Here is an 18,005-nt window from a genome sequence, read left to right on the forward strand (position 1 = left end):
GAAAGAAAAAAGGTCTGAAATTACAAGCAGATGGGCCACATGGTGTCCCCAAGAAAGTAAGGTCTAACCTGTTCTGTGTCTGTCTCTGCTTCCTTCCCACAGTTCCACCAGGTGAGAAGAGTGATGACCATCCTTTTCCTTACTATGGTTATTTCATACTTCGGTTGCATGAAGGCTGCGCCCATGAAAGAAGCAAACGTCCACGGACAAGGCAACTTGGCCTACCCAGCTGTGCGGACCCATGGGACTCTGGAGAGCGTGAATGGGCCCAGGGCAGGTTCGAGAGGTCTGACGACGACGTCCCTGGCTGACACTTTTGAGCACGTGATCGAAGAGCTGCTGGATGAGGACCAGAAGGTTCGGCCCAACGAAGAAAACCATAAGGACGCGGACTTGTACACTTCCCGGGTGATGCTCAGCAGTCAAGTGCCTTTGGAGCCTCCTCTGCTCTTTCTGCTGGAGGAATACAAAAATTACCTGGATGCCGCAAACATGTCTATGAGGGTTCGGCGCCACTCCGACCCCGCCCGCCGTGGGGAGCTGAGCGTGTGTGACAGTATTAGCGAGTGGGTCACAGCGGCAGATAAAAAGACTGCAGTGGACATGTCCGGTGGGACGGTCACAGTCCTGGAGAAAGTCCCGGTATCAAAAGGCCAACTGAAGCAATATTTCTACGAGACCAAGTGTAATCCCATGGGTTACACGAAGGAAGGCTGCAGGGGCATAGACAAAAGGCACTGGAACTCGCAATGCCGAACTACCCAATCGTATGTTCGGGCCCTTACTATGGATAGCAAAAAGAGAATTGGCTGGCGGTTCATAAGGATAGACACTTCCTGTGTATGTACACTGACCATTAAAAGGGGAAGATAGTGGATTTATGTTGTATAGATTATATTGAGACAAAAATTATCTATTTGTATATATACATAACAGGGTAAATTATTCAGTTAAGAAAAAGATAATTTTATGAACTGCATGTATAAATGAAGTTTATACAGTACAGTGGTTCTACAATCTATTTATTGGACATATCCATGACCAGAAAGAAACAGTCATTTGCGCACAACTTTAAAAGTCTGCATTACATTCCTCGATAATGTTGTGGTTTGTTGCCGTTGCCAAGAATTGAAAACAAAAAGTTAAAAAAAATAATAAATTGCATGCTGCTTTAATTGTGAATTGATAATAAACTGTCCCTCTTTCAGAAAACAGACAAAAAAACAAAAAACAAAAAAAAGCAAAAACAAAAATTTGAACCAAAACATTCCGTTTACATTTTAGACACTAAGTATCTTCGTTCTTGTTAGTACTCTGTTCTACTGCTTTCAACTTCTCATAGCGTTGGAATTAAAACTATGTCAAGGTGCTGTTGTCATTGCTTTACTGGCTTAGGGGATGGGGAACGGGAGGGGTAGATTTCTGTTTGTTTTGTGTTTTATTTCGTTTGTTTGTTTGTTTTGTTTTTTTAGTTCCACCCGGAGTAGGGATGGAGAAAATTTCTTCACTCTCCATTCTGGTTGATAAAGCGTTACATTTGTATGTTGTAAAAAATGTTTGCAAAATCCAATCAGATGACTGGAAAACGAATAAAAATTAAGGCAACTGAATAAAATGCTCACACAACACTGCCCATGATGTATCTCCCTGGTCCCCCAGGTCACTCTTCTGGCATGGGTCAGGGAAAGCTGCTTTTATTGGAAAGACCAGCATTTGTTTAAAGCACATTCTTTCCCTCCCTCCTCCCATTTTGGTCCCTTTCTTTTTTGTTTTGTTTTAAGAAAGAAAATTAAGTTGCGCGCTTTGAAATATTTTATCACTGCTGTGAACAGATGAACAATGTGTGTCATTTCATGACACTCGTGGAAAACAGTGATTTTTTTTTTATTTTTTGCCCTAAGGAGAAACAAGTAAGAATAACCGAAAATGTTCTTTTTTTTTTAAAGGCATAAACAGTGGATAAGTTATAATATGGCCTAACAATGTTTGCAGATAAAAGATATTGCATACAGCCAGATACTAGAGCAGGGATCCACACTGCCACTGAAATGCGACTGAATGGCCCTGTGGAGGCTAAGTGGAGCTGACATACTATTTCCTGGCAGAGCAGGAGGAATTTCTGAGTGGCCATCCTGAGGTCTAGATGGAGGTGGGGAATGGTACTTGAGACATTCCTAAAGGAAGGCTCGGAAGCACCCTTCAGAGCAGGCTCTGGAATGATGTGTCAAGTTTCTTAGGCCTTCTGCTTTAAGTGCCTACGTTACCTAACAGTGCTCAAGAGGTTCTCAATTGGAGAACCACACTCAAATCCATTTATGGCCTCCATCCCATTTTAAATAATTATGGATAAAGTTGGATTAACCTGGAGCAGCTTTGGATCCAAATATGGCATAGCAGTGATGCTATCAGTGCAGCATGATGGGAAATGTTTGCTGTGAAGAGACTTAACTTTCTTTGCGCTTAGACTTCAGGAAGCCTAGGTTTTATTTATTTATTTTTTTGAGACATTTTGGTGAAAGGAAAAAAGAAAGAAGAAAACAAACAAACAAAACCAGAAAAAGCACCAAAACTTAGGCAGAATGAGCAATGTCTGTCTGTAAGGGCTAGAATGACAAGGCATAGGAAGGTGCTTTCACTGTGAAAGAGACAAGAACACAGGAGGAAATACTGCTTAAGTGAAGAGCACAGAAAGCTCCTGATAGTTCTGTCCATTCAGCACAAGGGTCCCTTCTACACTTTACCTCTTGGGGTTAGGAGAAGTCAAGCTGGAAGCCTGAATGAATGGCCCCAATGAGAACTAGTGTTAAGCCCATTTCCCTAGTGAGGTTTTCCGCCAGCGCGAATGTGTTAGTGGTTACCTGACTGGGCTCCTGGGCATCAGAAAAAGAGGCAAACAATTGCTTCATCTTAGGAGTGGAAAGGGTGAAACAAAGTGGCTGTCCACTGTGACTCAGGGAGTGAAGATACCATCAGCAAATAGTTTCTTTTTGTTCAACTGTTCCTTTAGAACTAGTCTGTCTTCTGGAGTCCCACTGAATCCCCTGTTTTTGGAAGACTTCACGTAGCCTAGATTGTTTTGTGCCGTTTGACAACATTAATCTCTGTCATCATTTTTAACCTATTAAGGAATGCTTTGAATATCTGCTATATGCTAACTTTTTGCAGCTTCATTCTGAGAGACGTTAGTCAAACAAATAAAAGGAGCCCCATCACAATCTCACGGTATTCGAAGGGCCAGGTCGATTAGGTGGCTTCATAGGAGACCCTCCGCAACTGTGTGGTCAGTGGCTGGCTCTCATACCCACTAAGATACATCATAGCTCCATGTCGGTGGTTTATGTTGACCTGAGATTGATTTGTTAAAATCTCTCCTCTGTTTCTGTTCGTTCTGTTTCCGTCCTGTTCTGTTCTGTTCTGTTCTGAAAGTCTTGCTGTGGTCTCTTTTTGGCAGAAGTGTTTCATGCATGGCAGCAGGCCTGATGCTTTTTATAGTGATTCCCATTGAAACTGTAAGTAAATGTCTGTGGCCTTGTTCTCTCTATGGTAAAGATATTATTCACCATGTAAAACAAGAAAAATATTTATTGTATTTTAGTATATTTATATAATTATGTTATTGAAAAAAATTGGCATTAAAACTTAACCACATCAGAAGCCTATTGTAAATACAGGTTCTATTTAAGTGTACCAATTAACATATAATATATGTTTTAAATATAGAATTTTTAATGTTTTTAAATATATTTTCAAAGTACATAAAATCTGGGGGTTCTGGGTTTTTTCTCTTCACTGTAAAATATGAAAATGTGTTTTATTATAAATACATGTGTTCCTTGCTTTAAGACCATCCTGACTAGTGGTAGCAATTGAACAGTTCTCCACACAGGAAGCTGATTTCAAAGCATGGGGAGGCCAATCCTGCAGTCTGTAAGCTTCAGAGAAGCTCCAGGATTGGGCCTGTCTTCTGTGGTAGAAGACAGGAGTGTCATTTTCTAGGACACTTGAGACTTTTCCCTTTGAAGTGATATACTTTCATCAAATACCAAATCATGCATCCTAGCAACATCAGGATTCATGAACCAGGGCTGGCAGGCTCTATTTGATTATAAAATAACTGTTTTTTTTTTTAAAAAAATCAAAGTAGGTTTACTTAGGGATAATGAGAATAAATTGGCTCAAATTTAGAAAGTCAATGACTGAAAAACCTGCAGAAATTCAATATTTGGAGACAGGTCATGTCCCCTTGGTTTGGAAGTGATGCCATTTGCAGCATGTGCTTGTATCCATTGCACTGATTTAATTTTTGTATGTGGAGCATGCAGATTTTATATCATAGTATCCATGATCTAACAGATTGCTACAATCTCTAAAAAGATTTGCCTCCATGATGGCTGCCAAGCCGCTGGGTAATTTAGTTAAAGTGTTTAAAGTTATCACTAAATCTTAGGGAAATAAATGGAAGGATTTTCAATTATAGAAAGGGCCATTAAGGAAGAAAGCATCTGCTCTAACTCCTAAGCTCCCTGTTTGAGCACTGACAGCCCATCCCAGAAAGTGGTGAACTATATCTGTACAATGTATCATTTCTATTCAAACATACACACATGGTTTCCTCGTATATTGTCTTATAAATAAGGATCAGGAAAGTCATAACAAACACTGACTTGTGTTGTATATATGCAAAAGCAAATCAAATGGGATGAATGAATCGAATCTGCTCAGTGCATTTGCAGAGCTCTCTGACCTCGAAGAACAGCCCCCCACTCCCAGACACATAGCCATGACAGCCCAGCCATGAAATTAGAACTTTACAATACTTCAGGCTTACCTAACTTTCATAGTTAACAAAGACTAAAACATTTTGGGAAGGACTGAGTAGCAAGAGGGGAATTAAATAGGACATCCACATTTGTGGCATTAAAAGGGGTTTGGGAAATAGGATGAAGTTTCCATTAGCACCAAAGGTCAGAGCAAAAGCTGTAGCTTACTGAGCCAACACAAAAGGTCACCTTAGCTATAACCAGAGAGAAGAGGGAGAGAGAGAGAGAGAGAGAGAGAGAGAGAGAGAGAGAGAGAGAGAGAGAGGAAGAGAGAGAGAGAAGTCAGAGGAACAACAAAAAATGGAAGTATTGCTGTGAAATTACTCAAGTTGGAGTTAAACAAGAGTAACCAGTTTCCACTGGATTAAATGTTTAATCATTAAGGAGCTTGGGAATAAGTTGCATGATTTGCTCTGTTGCTTCCATCACATTAATGAGCCTCTGTGATCATTCGATGTGTCTATGAAGTTGTTTTATCATCTATATTGATTTTATCAATGATATCCCAACTGTTAGTGAATATTTGGAGTAGGTCTTGGAACGAAAGAGTGAAATTGTCTAATATTCATTGAAGTGATTAGCAGGATCTAGAAAACAGGGCAGACCCCTTTGAACTGCAATAAGAGACTTCAGGCCTTACCTTGGGTCGGCTAGCATTCCTGGCAACATTATTATTATTTCCTCCTATTCTAACAACAAGAGTGTTCTATAAGTCAACCAAGCATACATACATACATATATACATACTACATACATACATACATATATACATATATACATACTACATACATACATACGTACATTGAGTATTTAGCCTGGAAAGAACCATAACTGATATGGTTAACTTTAACATGCTGACCAGAAATATTAGTGTTTGATGAGACGTGGGTCATTCTTTGATCTGTGTGTTAACTGTTGCCTTAAAGGTCAGTCCTTTGATTTAGAAAGTTGAAGGGAAGTAACTGTGACTGGCTCTTTTTTAGTTACTTTGACCTTTCTCTAGCTGAACTTCTATGTGAGAGCCAAGGATGGTGACCTGAGTGGGTCACAGTCACTATAAAGCACCCAGCATGCTTACACAGTCCATCTAGTGAACACTCTAATTGCAGCTCTATGGCCAGTCTTTTGAGCATCATCTATGCTTTTAATTTTAACAAGTATTCTTTTTTTTTTCTTTTCTTTTTTTTCGGAGCTGGGGACAAAACCCAGGGCCTTGCGATTGCTAGGCAAGCGCTCTACCACTGAGCTAAACCCCAACCCCACAAGTATTCTTTCTAGGGAAAAATCCTTACCTTTTAACATATGATATGTTAAATTATAATATGTTAATTATAATATGTTATTTAAAGAACAACTGTCACATTAATGACATAAATACTGTGGCATTTTACACATTCTATCATTCATTAACAAAAATCTATTTATGTGGCATGACATAGGATTTCCACAAGCCTTTACCTCAGTTCCTTTTATAACTTGGTAAGCCATCACCTCAAAAGCTCCTAACCTGACATTTGCCTGGCATCTGCATGCTTGGTAATAGCAGTTACCTCATGCTAGTCTTACAATTAATAAATCACACCAAACACACATATACAAAGCAACCTTTGCATATATTCTATATTTATGTATGGGCTGCTATTTACCTTTAATCATGATATATGAAGAAAGTAGTTTCCTTCAGAAGAAAAAACTGTTTCCTTTACCCTGAAAACAATCTCACACGAACTGTTAGAGTTAATGACAGGATGTATCTGAAGCATGTAAATACCAAGGAGTGAGTTGAAACAGCTTGAGGAGTCCCCATTTCAAAAGGACATGGGGATATGCTTCTGGGGCTCTCTACTTCACTGCTGTGTATCCTTTCAAACCATTCCTGAGAAACAAAGAGCCACTCTGTGTATAATGTATGGACTAAGGGGAGACAGTTTTGTTTAGCTTACATGCTCACAATTTGTAAAAGTTTTTAGCAAGTACCATAGTGTACATTCTATTTAGTTAGTAAAGTTGTATCTATTCAACCAAGGCCCAATATTTAAGAAACAGTCTCTGAACTGGAATTCAGTGCAGGTCAGAAGGGGAAACTGACAAAGACGTAGAAATAGACATTTTGTTTTTAAACAGTAGAGTCCTTCTCTCAAACCTGCTAAACAGTGTTCACTTGGTGACCAGTGTCCCTATTCCTCTCCGGCTGCTCTAGTACAGTGAGTGCCATACCGATCTCCAACCACTAGCAGCAGTAGCTCTAGAGAAGCTTTAGAATTGCATACTCTTAGGCCTCTTTCTAGACTCAAAGACTGGGAGGCTCTGGGGCTACCCTATAATATGGTTAACAAGCACTCAGATTGTGTCGTGAGTATCATTAGAAAGAGACTCCAACCTTACCCAGTCTTCCATATGTTTATCTGGGTAGCAGGGTGTTAGCACAGCCCAGGTGGTTAGAACTATGGTTTCTTATCCTGCCAGGACGCTATCTCTTTCCAAGACTCCAGCTCCCCTACCTTCAAATAGTCTAGATTTCCACTTCCTGAAGAGCAGTGAGTGCTTAAAAGTGGAATAATGCTCAGGGTGGCACTGACAGCTTAAAAGCCTACATGGAAATGTATGCAAGAAAAGCTCACTCCAGTTGAGAGTGGACATTTTGTTTTCTTTCCTTTCAAAGTCACAGGAGGAATGGAGTCAGGGTTCAGAGCGTGTAATCATTTCTTATACATTTGGGATGACTATAAGAGCTGAGAGGCAACATGCAGCAGGCTAATAAAGTAAAGCTTAGTTTACCTAAGAAGGTGGGGTGTGCCCATGACAACAGCCCTGTCTCTATGAAATACTGTTCATAAGTTAACTATGCATGCTGGCCTAATTAGCCATTAACAGGATGAGGAGCCCCTAGGCTGACCCTCCAGAATGGGCAAGTGTCTTCCCCAGTCTTTGTGACTTACCTTTCCCTTGTAGGAATTGGCTTGTGGAATTGAGGCCCGACTCTCTTGCCCATGTTATCACTCTCTGTATGTGTGTCTCTTTCTGTATGTGCATATTCTAGATTTCAGGCTGCATTTGAAGAAGAGGGAAGGCTGTCCAAAATTATTCCCCATTTGCCAATATGGAAGACTAAATTATGGCAATTATGGCAAACTTGGCTGCAAAGACAAGGAGCCTGGTTAATTAAGCCATAACTAGGCTTGCCAAGACACTTTGAGTCTCTTCTTACTCATAGGGAAGGGCAAGCTGGACTGTCTTGGAGTAAGATTTTAGATCTAAGCCACTCTACCTACTCTATTACGTGCAGTAAAGAGATTACAAAAGAGATTTCTGAGGTGCTTTCATGACGGAGAACATCTCTCTTCATTCTTGGTGCCTCTTTTACTTGACAAACGCGTCAAGACTGTGTGGCAGCTTGAATGACTACCCTCCAAAAGAGTTTTCACTTTAAATGCAGCGTATAAAGTTTATATTTTTAACCAAATATGTAAAAAGAAAATGCCTTGGCAAAGCTGACCAACCACAAGGTGTGAACTTTTTCTGCCTGGTTCTAAACTTACTTTCGAAGCTAGGGAGACAATGCTGCTTACCCGGTCTTCATTTCTTTCATCCTCACATGCCCTATTACATGGTGCCTGGCAAAAAGAGCTCCAGCATGTAACTAAACTGTGGTGAGAGATGCCAAGTGAAAGTGCTGGATTTACATCCCATTATCACAGTTTCAGACATTAACAAAGTGGGCTCTCAATTCGCTTCTGTGGCCATTACCTCTTTGCCAAGGCTGTGCATGTCTCAGCTTGCCTCCCTGCCACTTCTGAACACTAAGCAGATTCACTGCTCTCCTGAGAGCTAGATGGCTCATAATTGGATGTGGAGATGCCATTCTGACTAAAGCTTTGGTCAGCATAGGGGACCAAGCTCATTGGCATGTTATGGCCTAGAATCCTCATTCCAGACTCCAAGCTTTGGATTATTCCTGGCCTAGAGTCCTTCGGGCATGAATCTGTCATAGATCTGTTTCCTTTGTACGCCTATCTTTTCCTAACGCTATTTTATTCCTGGCCTCCCTTTGATGCTTTCCAGGGTCTGTGTCTTCTGGGTCCCATCTTCTTACCTATCAGAAGGCAGACACTATGGCCATTACGGTTACAGAGTTTGAAGCCTGGCCCATGTGTCTGAATTCCAGCCCTGCTACTACAACTCTGTGACTATACAAAAGTCACTCACCTGATCTGTCTCTGTTTCCTCACCTGTAAATCAAATGGGTTAAAAAATTCATATCTTACAATTTTGTGCCAATTAAATAAGGAAATACACATAAAACCTTGAGGGGAAAAGAGCAGGGAGCTCACAGGAAAGCCTCAGAAAACACCACAGACCTTATCGGCCATTCTGGTAAGTGGCTCTTGCCTGCCGTAGACCTCAGAGATCCCACTCTGCTGTTCTGTAGTTCCTGGGAAGGATCCCGGTTGTCTATGCAGCACTCAAGTCTACTTCTGTTTTTACTAGGAAGCAAACTCCTGTTTACCCACTTCTTGTCAGTTAAGCAGTAGCTACTCCAAATACATAGGCACACAGAGCAGAAAACTACAATAACAGAGAATCTCTGGAATTCATATTTCAAATGTTATCCATTGTTCCCCAGTGTCTGAGCCAGGCAAATAGTAAGAGGTGAGGCAGCAGAATATGGATGAAATCACGATGTCTGAAAAAGAAACAGAATCACAGTGACATCTCTGGAAGTGGACAAAGAAGAGCCTGCCTCAGTCTCCTGCCTCATCTTAAGCATCCGTCTCACCCCTGATGGCAGAAAACTCATGAAAACCATAGTGGGTAACATTCCTGACACCTGCACAGAGTAACCCACATCACAGAAATCCATGACGTATTGGTTGAACCAATACAAAGAAACTAAGACACAAAGATAATTCCCGCCAAAGTTCTCAGTGCTTGTGAGTAGTGGGGCAGGGCTGGATTTCATGAAACCTTCATCTTCAGTCACTATCCTAACTACTGTCAAAATTAAAAGAACACGAGGGAAACTGGGGAAATACAGGAGAGGGAGGGAAGGAGAGGAAAGAAGGAAGGCAAAGAGGGAGAAGGGGAAGGGGAGGGAAAGAAGGGGAAGGGAGAGGTTTGAGCTTCCATCAGAAAGAAAGAACACTGGCAATGCTTATCTTTTTAACTTTGAAGAGAGTATGGGCTGGCTCTTTTAAGGGTTAACATGCAAATCAGCTCATGTTCTTACGAAGGACCCTCCCACAGTGCATGCAATGCTGCTGGCTCTGTGCTGAGCAACCCAAGGGCAGAGTTCCCTCTCCTTTGAGCCAGCTGTTTTCATTACCTAGAAATGGGACAGCTGTCATCCCTTCAACTCTGTAACAGATCTGAAAGGCTTCCTGTGAGTTACTGGGATTGGGTAGGTGAGTGTTTTAGAACCATTTCCTAACTTCAGGAGTGCTTAGTTCTCCCTTGGTCAATGTTCTTTGAATGGTACTTTAAGTTTGGCATCATGTGTGATAGGCAAGTACTCTAGCACTACGCAATACTTCAAGCCCTCCCCAGTGAATGCTTTACAGAATTATGGTTGGTGGAGGAGAAAAAGGACAGTGGGTCAAGCCCTGATAGGTTTGCAACAGTCTTGGACACCATCACCTACTATCTCTCTCCTCATTTTCCACACATGTCACACCTCTCTGGAAAGTTCTCACTGAACCCATATTTAGCTTCAGAATGTTTCACATGGTAATGTTCTGTGTAATCACTGCCAATTGCCAAAAGATGAACGCGGTTTGTTTTCTGGTTTCCCAGTTTTTTGAGAACAAGTTCTCCAGGTGTTGGAGGTTCTGACACCAAACTCAAGGTGCTGAGGACTGGATATTTCCCTGAGGTTGAGCAGACATAAAATAGGAAAGGGTAGCGCATGTTCTGTAGACACTAACCTAAGAGTAACGTCCATGGACTTCAGATAGATGATCCAGTGAGAAGTTAGTAAAGGATGAGTGTCCTAAGGGTTAGTTGGACACCAACGAGGAGAAAAGTTTGGCAACATACTCTAATAGTATATCCTTAAGTTGTATGAAACACCATGCTAATTGCCTTCCATGCTGTGTAATACAAACCAGTTGGCCATGTAATATTATAGACACGGAAACTGACAACACAGAAGCCTACGTAAGTTTTCTAAGTTATCACAGTTAATAAATAATGCAGTCAGATTTGAACTAACATCTCTATTGTACCAAGGCTTCAATCTTAACTAAACCTATGGTTCTCAATGTTGACATGTTGTGTGAGTCACACAAAGAAGCTTTAAAAGTTCTTATGCCAACCTCAAGCACAGGCAAGTTAAATTAGAATCCTGACAGTGGAACCCGGGCAAGTATATTTTCCAAAAGTCTTCCCAGTGGTTGGCTCAGGGTAGAAGTGCTAACCTGGGTTCCACTTTCCCTGAGTCAGCTAATGACTAAGACCATGGGATTTTAATGATTGAGGATTAGCCAAGCAGGACCCTAGTCCTAGGGTAAACCAAATGTAAGTAGGTACACAACCAAAGCAGCAAAAAGCAGTTGGCTGTTCTAGAAGCTAAGACCAACCTTTGAGTCTTAATGGGGCACTGGAGAGTCCAGGTTAACACTGTACTATTGGGCCAAGGTCTATCAACTCCTACAGGAGCTCTAAACAGGAACAATATAGGCAGAAAGGCTGCAGGAAGCCTGAGTCTGCAGATGAGGGTCCCTGGCCTAGCAGTGTAGAAAATGGAGCTACATGGGTTGCTCAAGGCAGGTCATCAGCTGCTCTCAGTCGGCAACACACCCCAGTGTCATTTCACTAATGCCTGGCTTACTCTGTTGACCTCCAAAAGGCTTTAAAAGGTTCAACTGGAAGAAGGAAAACAATGTACCATGACCACTTGGAGGATTTTCCCTATATTCAAAAGCAACCATTAAAATACTCTGTCTTTGTCTTCTACTCCTTCAGACATTTTTGTCTCTCCCCCACCCCTACCGTAAACTTCCAAACAGGCAGTAGTGAGTAACACGTAGAAGAAAAAAAATAAAATCTCTGAATTCTATAACCCCTTCCTGGAGGGCTCCTTTTAGCAGCAATGCAGGACATGCCTGGCTTAGCCAGGCTAATCGAATTTGGCAGATGTACTGTGTCAGCAGGCACCAGGGTGCTAATGCCCCAGGTCAGCTGCTTGAGAGGGTAAGTGGGCAAATGCCTGGCTTCTTCCCCATGTTTTCAGAATAGGAATCTGAGTCTCAGTAATCATCTCGACTGTGGGACCAGAGGCTATTTTGGGCCATCTCTTATCCAATGGAAAGTTAGGGGCGGTGTCATTTGAAACTGCCAAGGAGCATCTGATTTCACCCTTATCCGGGACATGTCCCCAGAGGAAATGGGAGCAATGTCAAGGAGATCAAAATGCAGGTGTCAGAATTTCCCTTTGTTTGTATTTCTGGGTTCTTTCTCATCTCTTCCTTCCATTTTCAGCTTTTCTTTCCATTGCTTAGTCTAAGGTGATCACTACAGCTCACCTGGGATACAGCAGCAGCCTTCCATTGGCCTCTCCACTCCACCCCCACCCCGTGTTGTCTCTCCCTCTTGCCTTTTAGGCAAGGTTCAATGGAAATGAGTGTGAAAATGCTTTGTATCAATCACACCATGCTAGTCACCACACCCACTTATACACAAATGTACTCATTTGGAAAAGACATGGCGATGCAGTCTTCCCTTGAGGGAATAAGTCCAGTGCTTTTGCAAGGGATAAAATAGAGTGGGAGGAATGTTTTGAGGCAGCAGTGTTTTAAAGCACTGTGTGTGTGTGTGTGCGTGCGTGTGTGTGTGTCTGTGTGTGTGTGTGTGTGTGTGTGTGTGTGTGTGTGTGTGTGTGTGTTCAAACGAGTACCCCACAAGCATTCATGGTGGCCTTGTCTGCTTGCTGATTGCATGTCAGAAAGAAATGTAGAATGTAGTTCTAATTATGGTTATTTCTCATGGAACTAATGCGGTGGGCTGTGAGTTGAAGGCAATTACTGGTATAACCCTGAGATAAATTCAGAGGACATATGCTCCCTAATATATCTTAGTGATAGATGGACAGCTTATATAATCTGTCTCCATTTAACACATGGAATGGCTCATCATTACTGACAGAGTACACATCAGTCATAGTGACATTCGAGACTTTTATGACGTGGCTTCAGGTTATCGTCCCCATCATGTACTCAGTCAACTGTCTACATCCCTTACACTGCTGTCCCATTCCACATCTTCCATCTCTATATGTGGAAACTCTGTTTAACCTACGCCTTTATTTATTTTATGCTTCCTTCCTGAATCATAAAAAGCCCTAGCCATCCATAACCTAACCATGGACGCTTCCTTCAAGAGGGATGATTCTCCTTCCCTAACAGCTATCAACTGCCGATAGCTCCCTGGTAAGATATAGGATGGAGAGCATCCACTCTGTGATTTTCGCTGGCTTTATCTTATGCCGGTGACTATAGCTGCTGTGAGTTAATGACTACGATAGCCACTGTGTGTCTAGAAGACAGTACTCCTCCATATGCCCTGCACTTTTAACTCCTCTATTGGACAATCATGCCTGCAAGGTGGTAACCCCATGTGCATCTTCTTGTAGTGAATCTCGGTGATTGACTATTTTCCATTCTCACCAAATCTATTCATAAACAATGCACAGCAAGTCTTAGTTGACTAAGTGAAGGGATTACTTTTCAAAACGCTCCAATTTCATTTTCAAAAGTTTTAGAGCTTTTCTAGTTTTAACTCTTTTCTCAGCTTTGTGCTCTGCCTCCAGTTTACAATAGAAGATACTCCACCTTCCAAACTCAGACATAGCCCACGGCATCTTATGCATCATTGTGAACTTATCAAGGCAACTTTTCAATTAATCACGTCTTTCTTCACAAAAGGAATTTTCTCCCTCCACCCTAATTTTTTTAAAGATTTATTTATTTATTTTGTATGTGAATACACTGTAGCTGTCTTCAGACACAGCAGAAGAGGGCATCGGATCCTATTACAGATGGTTGTGAGCTACCATGTGGTTGCTGGGATTTGAACTCAAGACCTCTGGAAGAGCAGTCAGTGTTCTTAATCACTGAGCTGTCTCTCCAGCCCCCTAATTTTTTTAAATACCACTACATGCTACCGAACCTTGAAGACTCCTGGGAGGCTTTTAGGATTTCCCCTTTGAAATAGTAACTGTTTACTAGGTAGTAGTTATTTCTATGCCAGTCCACACTCTTGTTTTGTAATATCCTTTTCTTAGGTACTAGACATTTCCATTCATCTGTTTGCCTACCACAGTCTATATATACTCCTGTCAGAAAGTCCTCAATATGTGTGTTTTAAATTGAATGCTCACAGGATGTGAGTGACCTTGGATTTAGCTTCGGATTGGGTTTTGCTTCAACAGGGTTTCAACTCTACACTCACTAGTTGGAGGCTCTGGTTTCACCAAAATAGCGATAGGCCTTTGTGGGAATAAAACAATGAAGACCTTGCTGAGGCTGAATTTCTCCATCTTGCACATTCCCACCCCTACTACATACCAACCTGGACAGAAGAAAACGAAGCAGTTGGTTTCTTCTTGGTTTGGACACATTCCACTTGACGTTCTTCCAGGCATTGTGAAGTAGAATTCCTTTCGGTATATGTGACTGTAAAGAGATGGATTCTTGAAATGGAGACTTTGGGAAATGAGGATAAACATGTGCAGGGAGAAAACATGGTCCTAGGAGTCAGTCGACTGGAATTCTTGACCTTGCTCTGACCCTCTCCAACCATGTAAACTGGGCAAGCCCCATCATTTCTTTCAGCCGTGGTCTCTGTAGTACGTTTGTGCTGCCATAACAGAAGACTCAAGACCAAAATGTATAAACTACAGAAATTTATTTCAAACAGTGCTGGAGACAGCGAGATGTTAGATGTAGATTCGGCTCTCTGGTGAGGACTCTTCTCCTGATCTAAGATGCTGAGTCTCTCAGAAGGAAGGGACATTGTATTTTCACATGACAAAGAGACAGATGGTAAAGGGGCATCAAACTTTGCCTGCCACACTCCTTAATGCATTAATGCATTCACTTATTCAGAGCCCCCATGACCCCAATACTCCCAAACATCCTATCTTCCAAGGCCATGGTAGTGGCGCTCAAATCTTAACACACTGCTTTTGAAGAGACATATTCATGCTACAGCAGGAAAGTTGGTAGATTTCAACCTCTGAAGGTTACCTTTGGCATCTAAATACCTCATGGATTTGAGGCCTTGAAGTAGTTCATGAGAGTGATGTTGAGAATCTATGAGCCATTTCTTCGAAGCTAAGCTCTTCTCCAAAGCATGGATTACTTACGCATTCAGATAATGTCTGAAAAATCTAATCCTGTGTCCTGCCTTTAACCGGTACTACATTCTTGAAAGCAGTCATGTTGGCTCTGAGCTCCAATGTTGGTTCAGCATTCTCAACCATGAGGTGAGTGTTGCGCTAAGTCCTTTCTACTACTTCTTTTAACCTTGCCAAATGGCTATTAGGAGCCTGTGTGGCTGAATGTGAACTCTACATATAAACCAAATTTTAAATATGAAGAAGTTAGAATTAAAGAAAAGCAAACATTGGTTGCCTAGTAAAGACAAGTGAACCAATAAAGGAGAGGGGAGGAAACAGAAGAAATATTCACAGGTAAAGTTCAAATTCTGAACCTATTTACCCAGTTGAAGAAAAAAAATTCTCTAGTTATATTTTAATTTAAATGCATTAAGTACATCACATTTCATAAAAATTACTTGGACTCTTAAAATAAGCACAGTGCTTGCATACCCAAGGGTGATTTTAAACAATAGATCTGTTTTATTCTTTTTTCTGTATATTGATGTGACCTTTGTTGAAAGAAAACCAAGCAGGTAAATAAAATGATTTTACTAATTTGTACTGAAGAATAATCATCATATCTCAAAGTCTCAGATCTTAAATTTCACTCTATTCCTTTTGTCATTTGATCATTTTATGAGCCATTCTGGGGAGTCGACCTTTGATATATATGCACATTTTGTCTGGTACTTAAGACCAACCTGATGTGTTCAGCTCAGACTTCAGACCTCAGCAGCCACTGTAGTCCTACATATGCCCCAGGGGCCCCAGCTACTGAACCAACCCTGTCTGCTTCTCATCAACATGTGGCCTTTCATACTCCTACGTAAATAAATCATTCAAGACTCAGACCCATTTCCATCTCCTCCCGGGAACATCTTCGATACACTAATCTAGAAACAGTCTTCCATTTCTGACCCTCAGTTTACAATACCTATGTTACATGACTAGGGTCTGACCCTATAAGATTCCATGTAATATAGCAGTTAGTATAGTCTTGACTGCAGGTCAGATACTACCAGCATCTGATATTTATTAGACTCCTGACATTCATACAACTATTAGTAAGCCCCCAATCGATCCATGTGGAAACCAAACTATAAGGAGTTTAAGTCTTATTCATGAGCATGGAGAGGAAGCTCAGTGGTCAAGAGCCTGGATAACAGGCAGCTCACAATCGGCTGTGACTCTAGTTGCAGAGAATTTGATGCTCTCTTCTGGCCTCTGCAGAGATCTGCTTGCACAAGATGTGTGTGTGTGTGTGTGTGTGTGTGTGTGTGTGTGTGTGTGTGTGTGTGCACTCAGGCCTACACACAGGCACATAAAATAAACTAATACATCTTTCTCTTTAAGAAGACACTGACTAAACACCTGTATGCTGACTCCACAGCCACACCTCTTCACCACTGTGCTATGCTGCTGAACACATGTTAATCATTTTTACATGTAAATTTATTTCCTCATAGAGCTGGGCACACTGGTGTCATGAAATAATCAGGAAATAATTATTGAACACAATGACTTGATAATTTCATTTGAAGGAATCCACCTGTTTCAGTGTATTCTTGCTGCTTTCTAAAGGGTGCATTTGTACTGACCTATCAAGCTACCACTGGGTAGGAAGGCTTTCACTACTACCCTTCTGCTGGTTTATTTCTACAAGCCTCATCCATCCTCAAGGCCAAGATCCACTGCTTTGTCTCTTGGAAGAAAATATTTCATTTCAAAAATTGATCTCTTTCCAAGGAAATGTCAACAGCGCTGAAGACATCAAAATATTTCAGAGGGAAAGTTCTCATTAGGAAAAGATTACTGTTTTTCTATGTGACCTTAGGCAAGCCACCTCATGTCCCTTAGACATCTCCTCATCCGTAACATGACAGGGCTGAACATAATGATCTTTAAGCTCTAACAGTTCATGATTCCATGTTGTTATGTGTTTTTCCTTCTTCTTTGATATCTGGAGATGTGCCTTGAGGCCCCACAGGATACAGAAATGCAGTAATATGATCTATAGAGGACATGGTTGCCAAACGTAATGAACAAAGCAGAAATAAAAGGATATTTGCTTAAACTGTTCTTATTTACATCAGTTCTCGTGCACTTGCATGACGTTAGTAGTACGGGTACCTACAGAGGGGTTTTCAAGATTTTTCAAAGGCTTTACCACCATTGTTAGAAAGTCTCCCCAATACTGAAATAAAAGCTGCAACAAGAACACTAAAAGACTGATACATGGAAAAGCTAACTTTATCTGTAGATCGAGAATTTGGTCAGCATCCATCATCTTTAACTCTGTAAAGAAGCTTTGAAAACACACCCTAAGCTCAGAACTACTGCCACCTAAAAGGAAAGGAAGGTAAACACTTGCTACTACAGACTAAGAGTATGAAAATACTGAGCAAACAACGGATTTTCTAAAACAACCTGAGAGCCAGACACAAGGCAAGAGTTCATTCCGGGACTTTCTGCCATATTATTAATTCTTCCCGGGGTTGGGGATTTGGCTCAGTGGTAGAGCGCTTGCCTAGGAAGCACAAAGCCTTGGGTTCGGTCCCCAGCTCCGAAAAAAAAGAACCAAAAAAAAATTCTTCCCAAATGTGCGATGCCTTCAAGTTTCTTCAACATTTAACGTGCATTAACTTTAATCTTTAGAACACATGTGCGTTACCACCAATACAAATGGGGAGAGGGATGAAGAATTATAAAAGCAGTCACTTTAATTTCAAGGAATTGGCTTAATATAAATGTAATTTTCAAATCCAGGTTTGCTAACTTCAGACCCTGCTTCTTGTCACTTTTTCAAAACT

The 18,005-nt window shown here is 41.3% G+C and overlaps 1 protein-coding gene across 11 annotated transcripts in view; it reads left to right on the top strand.

Moving 5' to 3' along the window:
• Bdnf (brain-derived neurotrophic factor) overlaps nucleotides 1–3,761 on the top strand; it is a 50,576-nt gene extending 46,815 nt beyond the window's left edge. For all 11 annotated transcript variants that reach the window (NM_012513.4, NM_001270631.1, NM_001270632.1 and 8 more), the window contains 1 exon segment: nucleotides 103–3,761. In NM_012513.4, the coding sequence (NP_036645.2) occupies nucleotides 103–873 (771 nt within the window). In that variant the 3' untranslated portion in view covers nucleotides 874–3,761.
• The last annotated feature ends 14,244 nt before the right edge of the window (nucleotides 3,762–18,005 follow it).

Source organism: Rattus norvegicus, chromosome 3 (genome assembly GCF_021556685.1).
Source record: "Rattus norvegicus strain SHRSP/BbbUtx chromosome 3, alternate assembly SHRSP_T2T, whole genome shotgun sequence".
Classification (NCBI taxonomy): domain Eukaryota; kingdom Metazoa; phylum Chordata; class Mammalia; order Rodentia; family Muridae; genus Rattus; species Rattus norvegicus.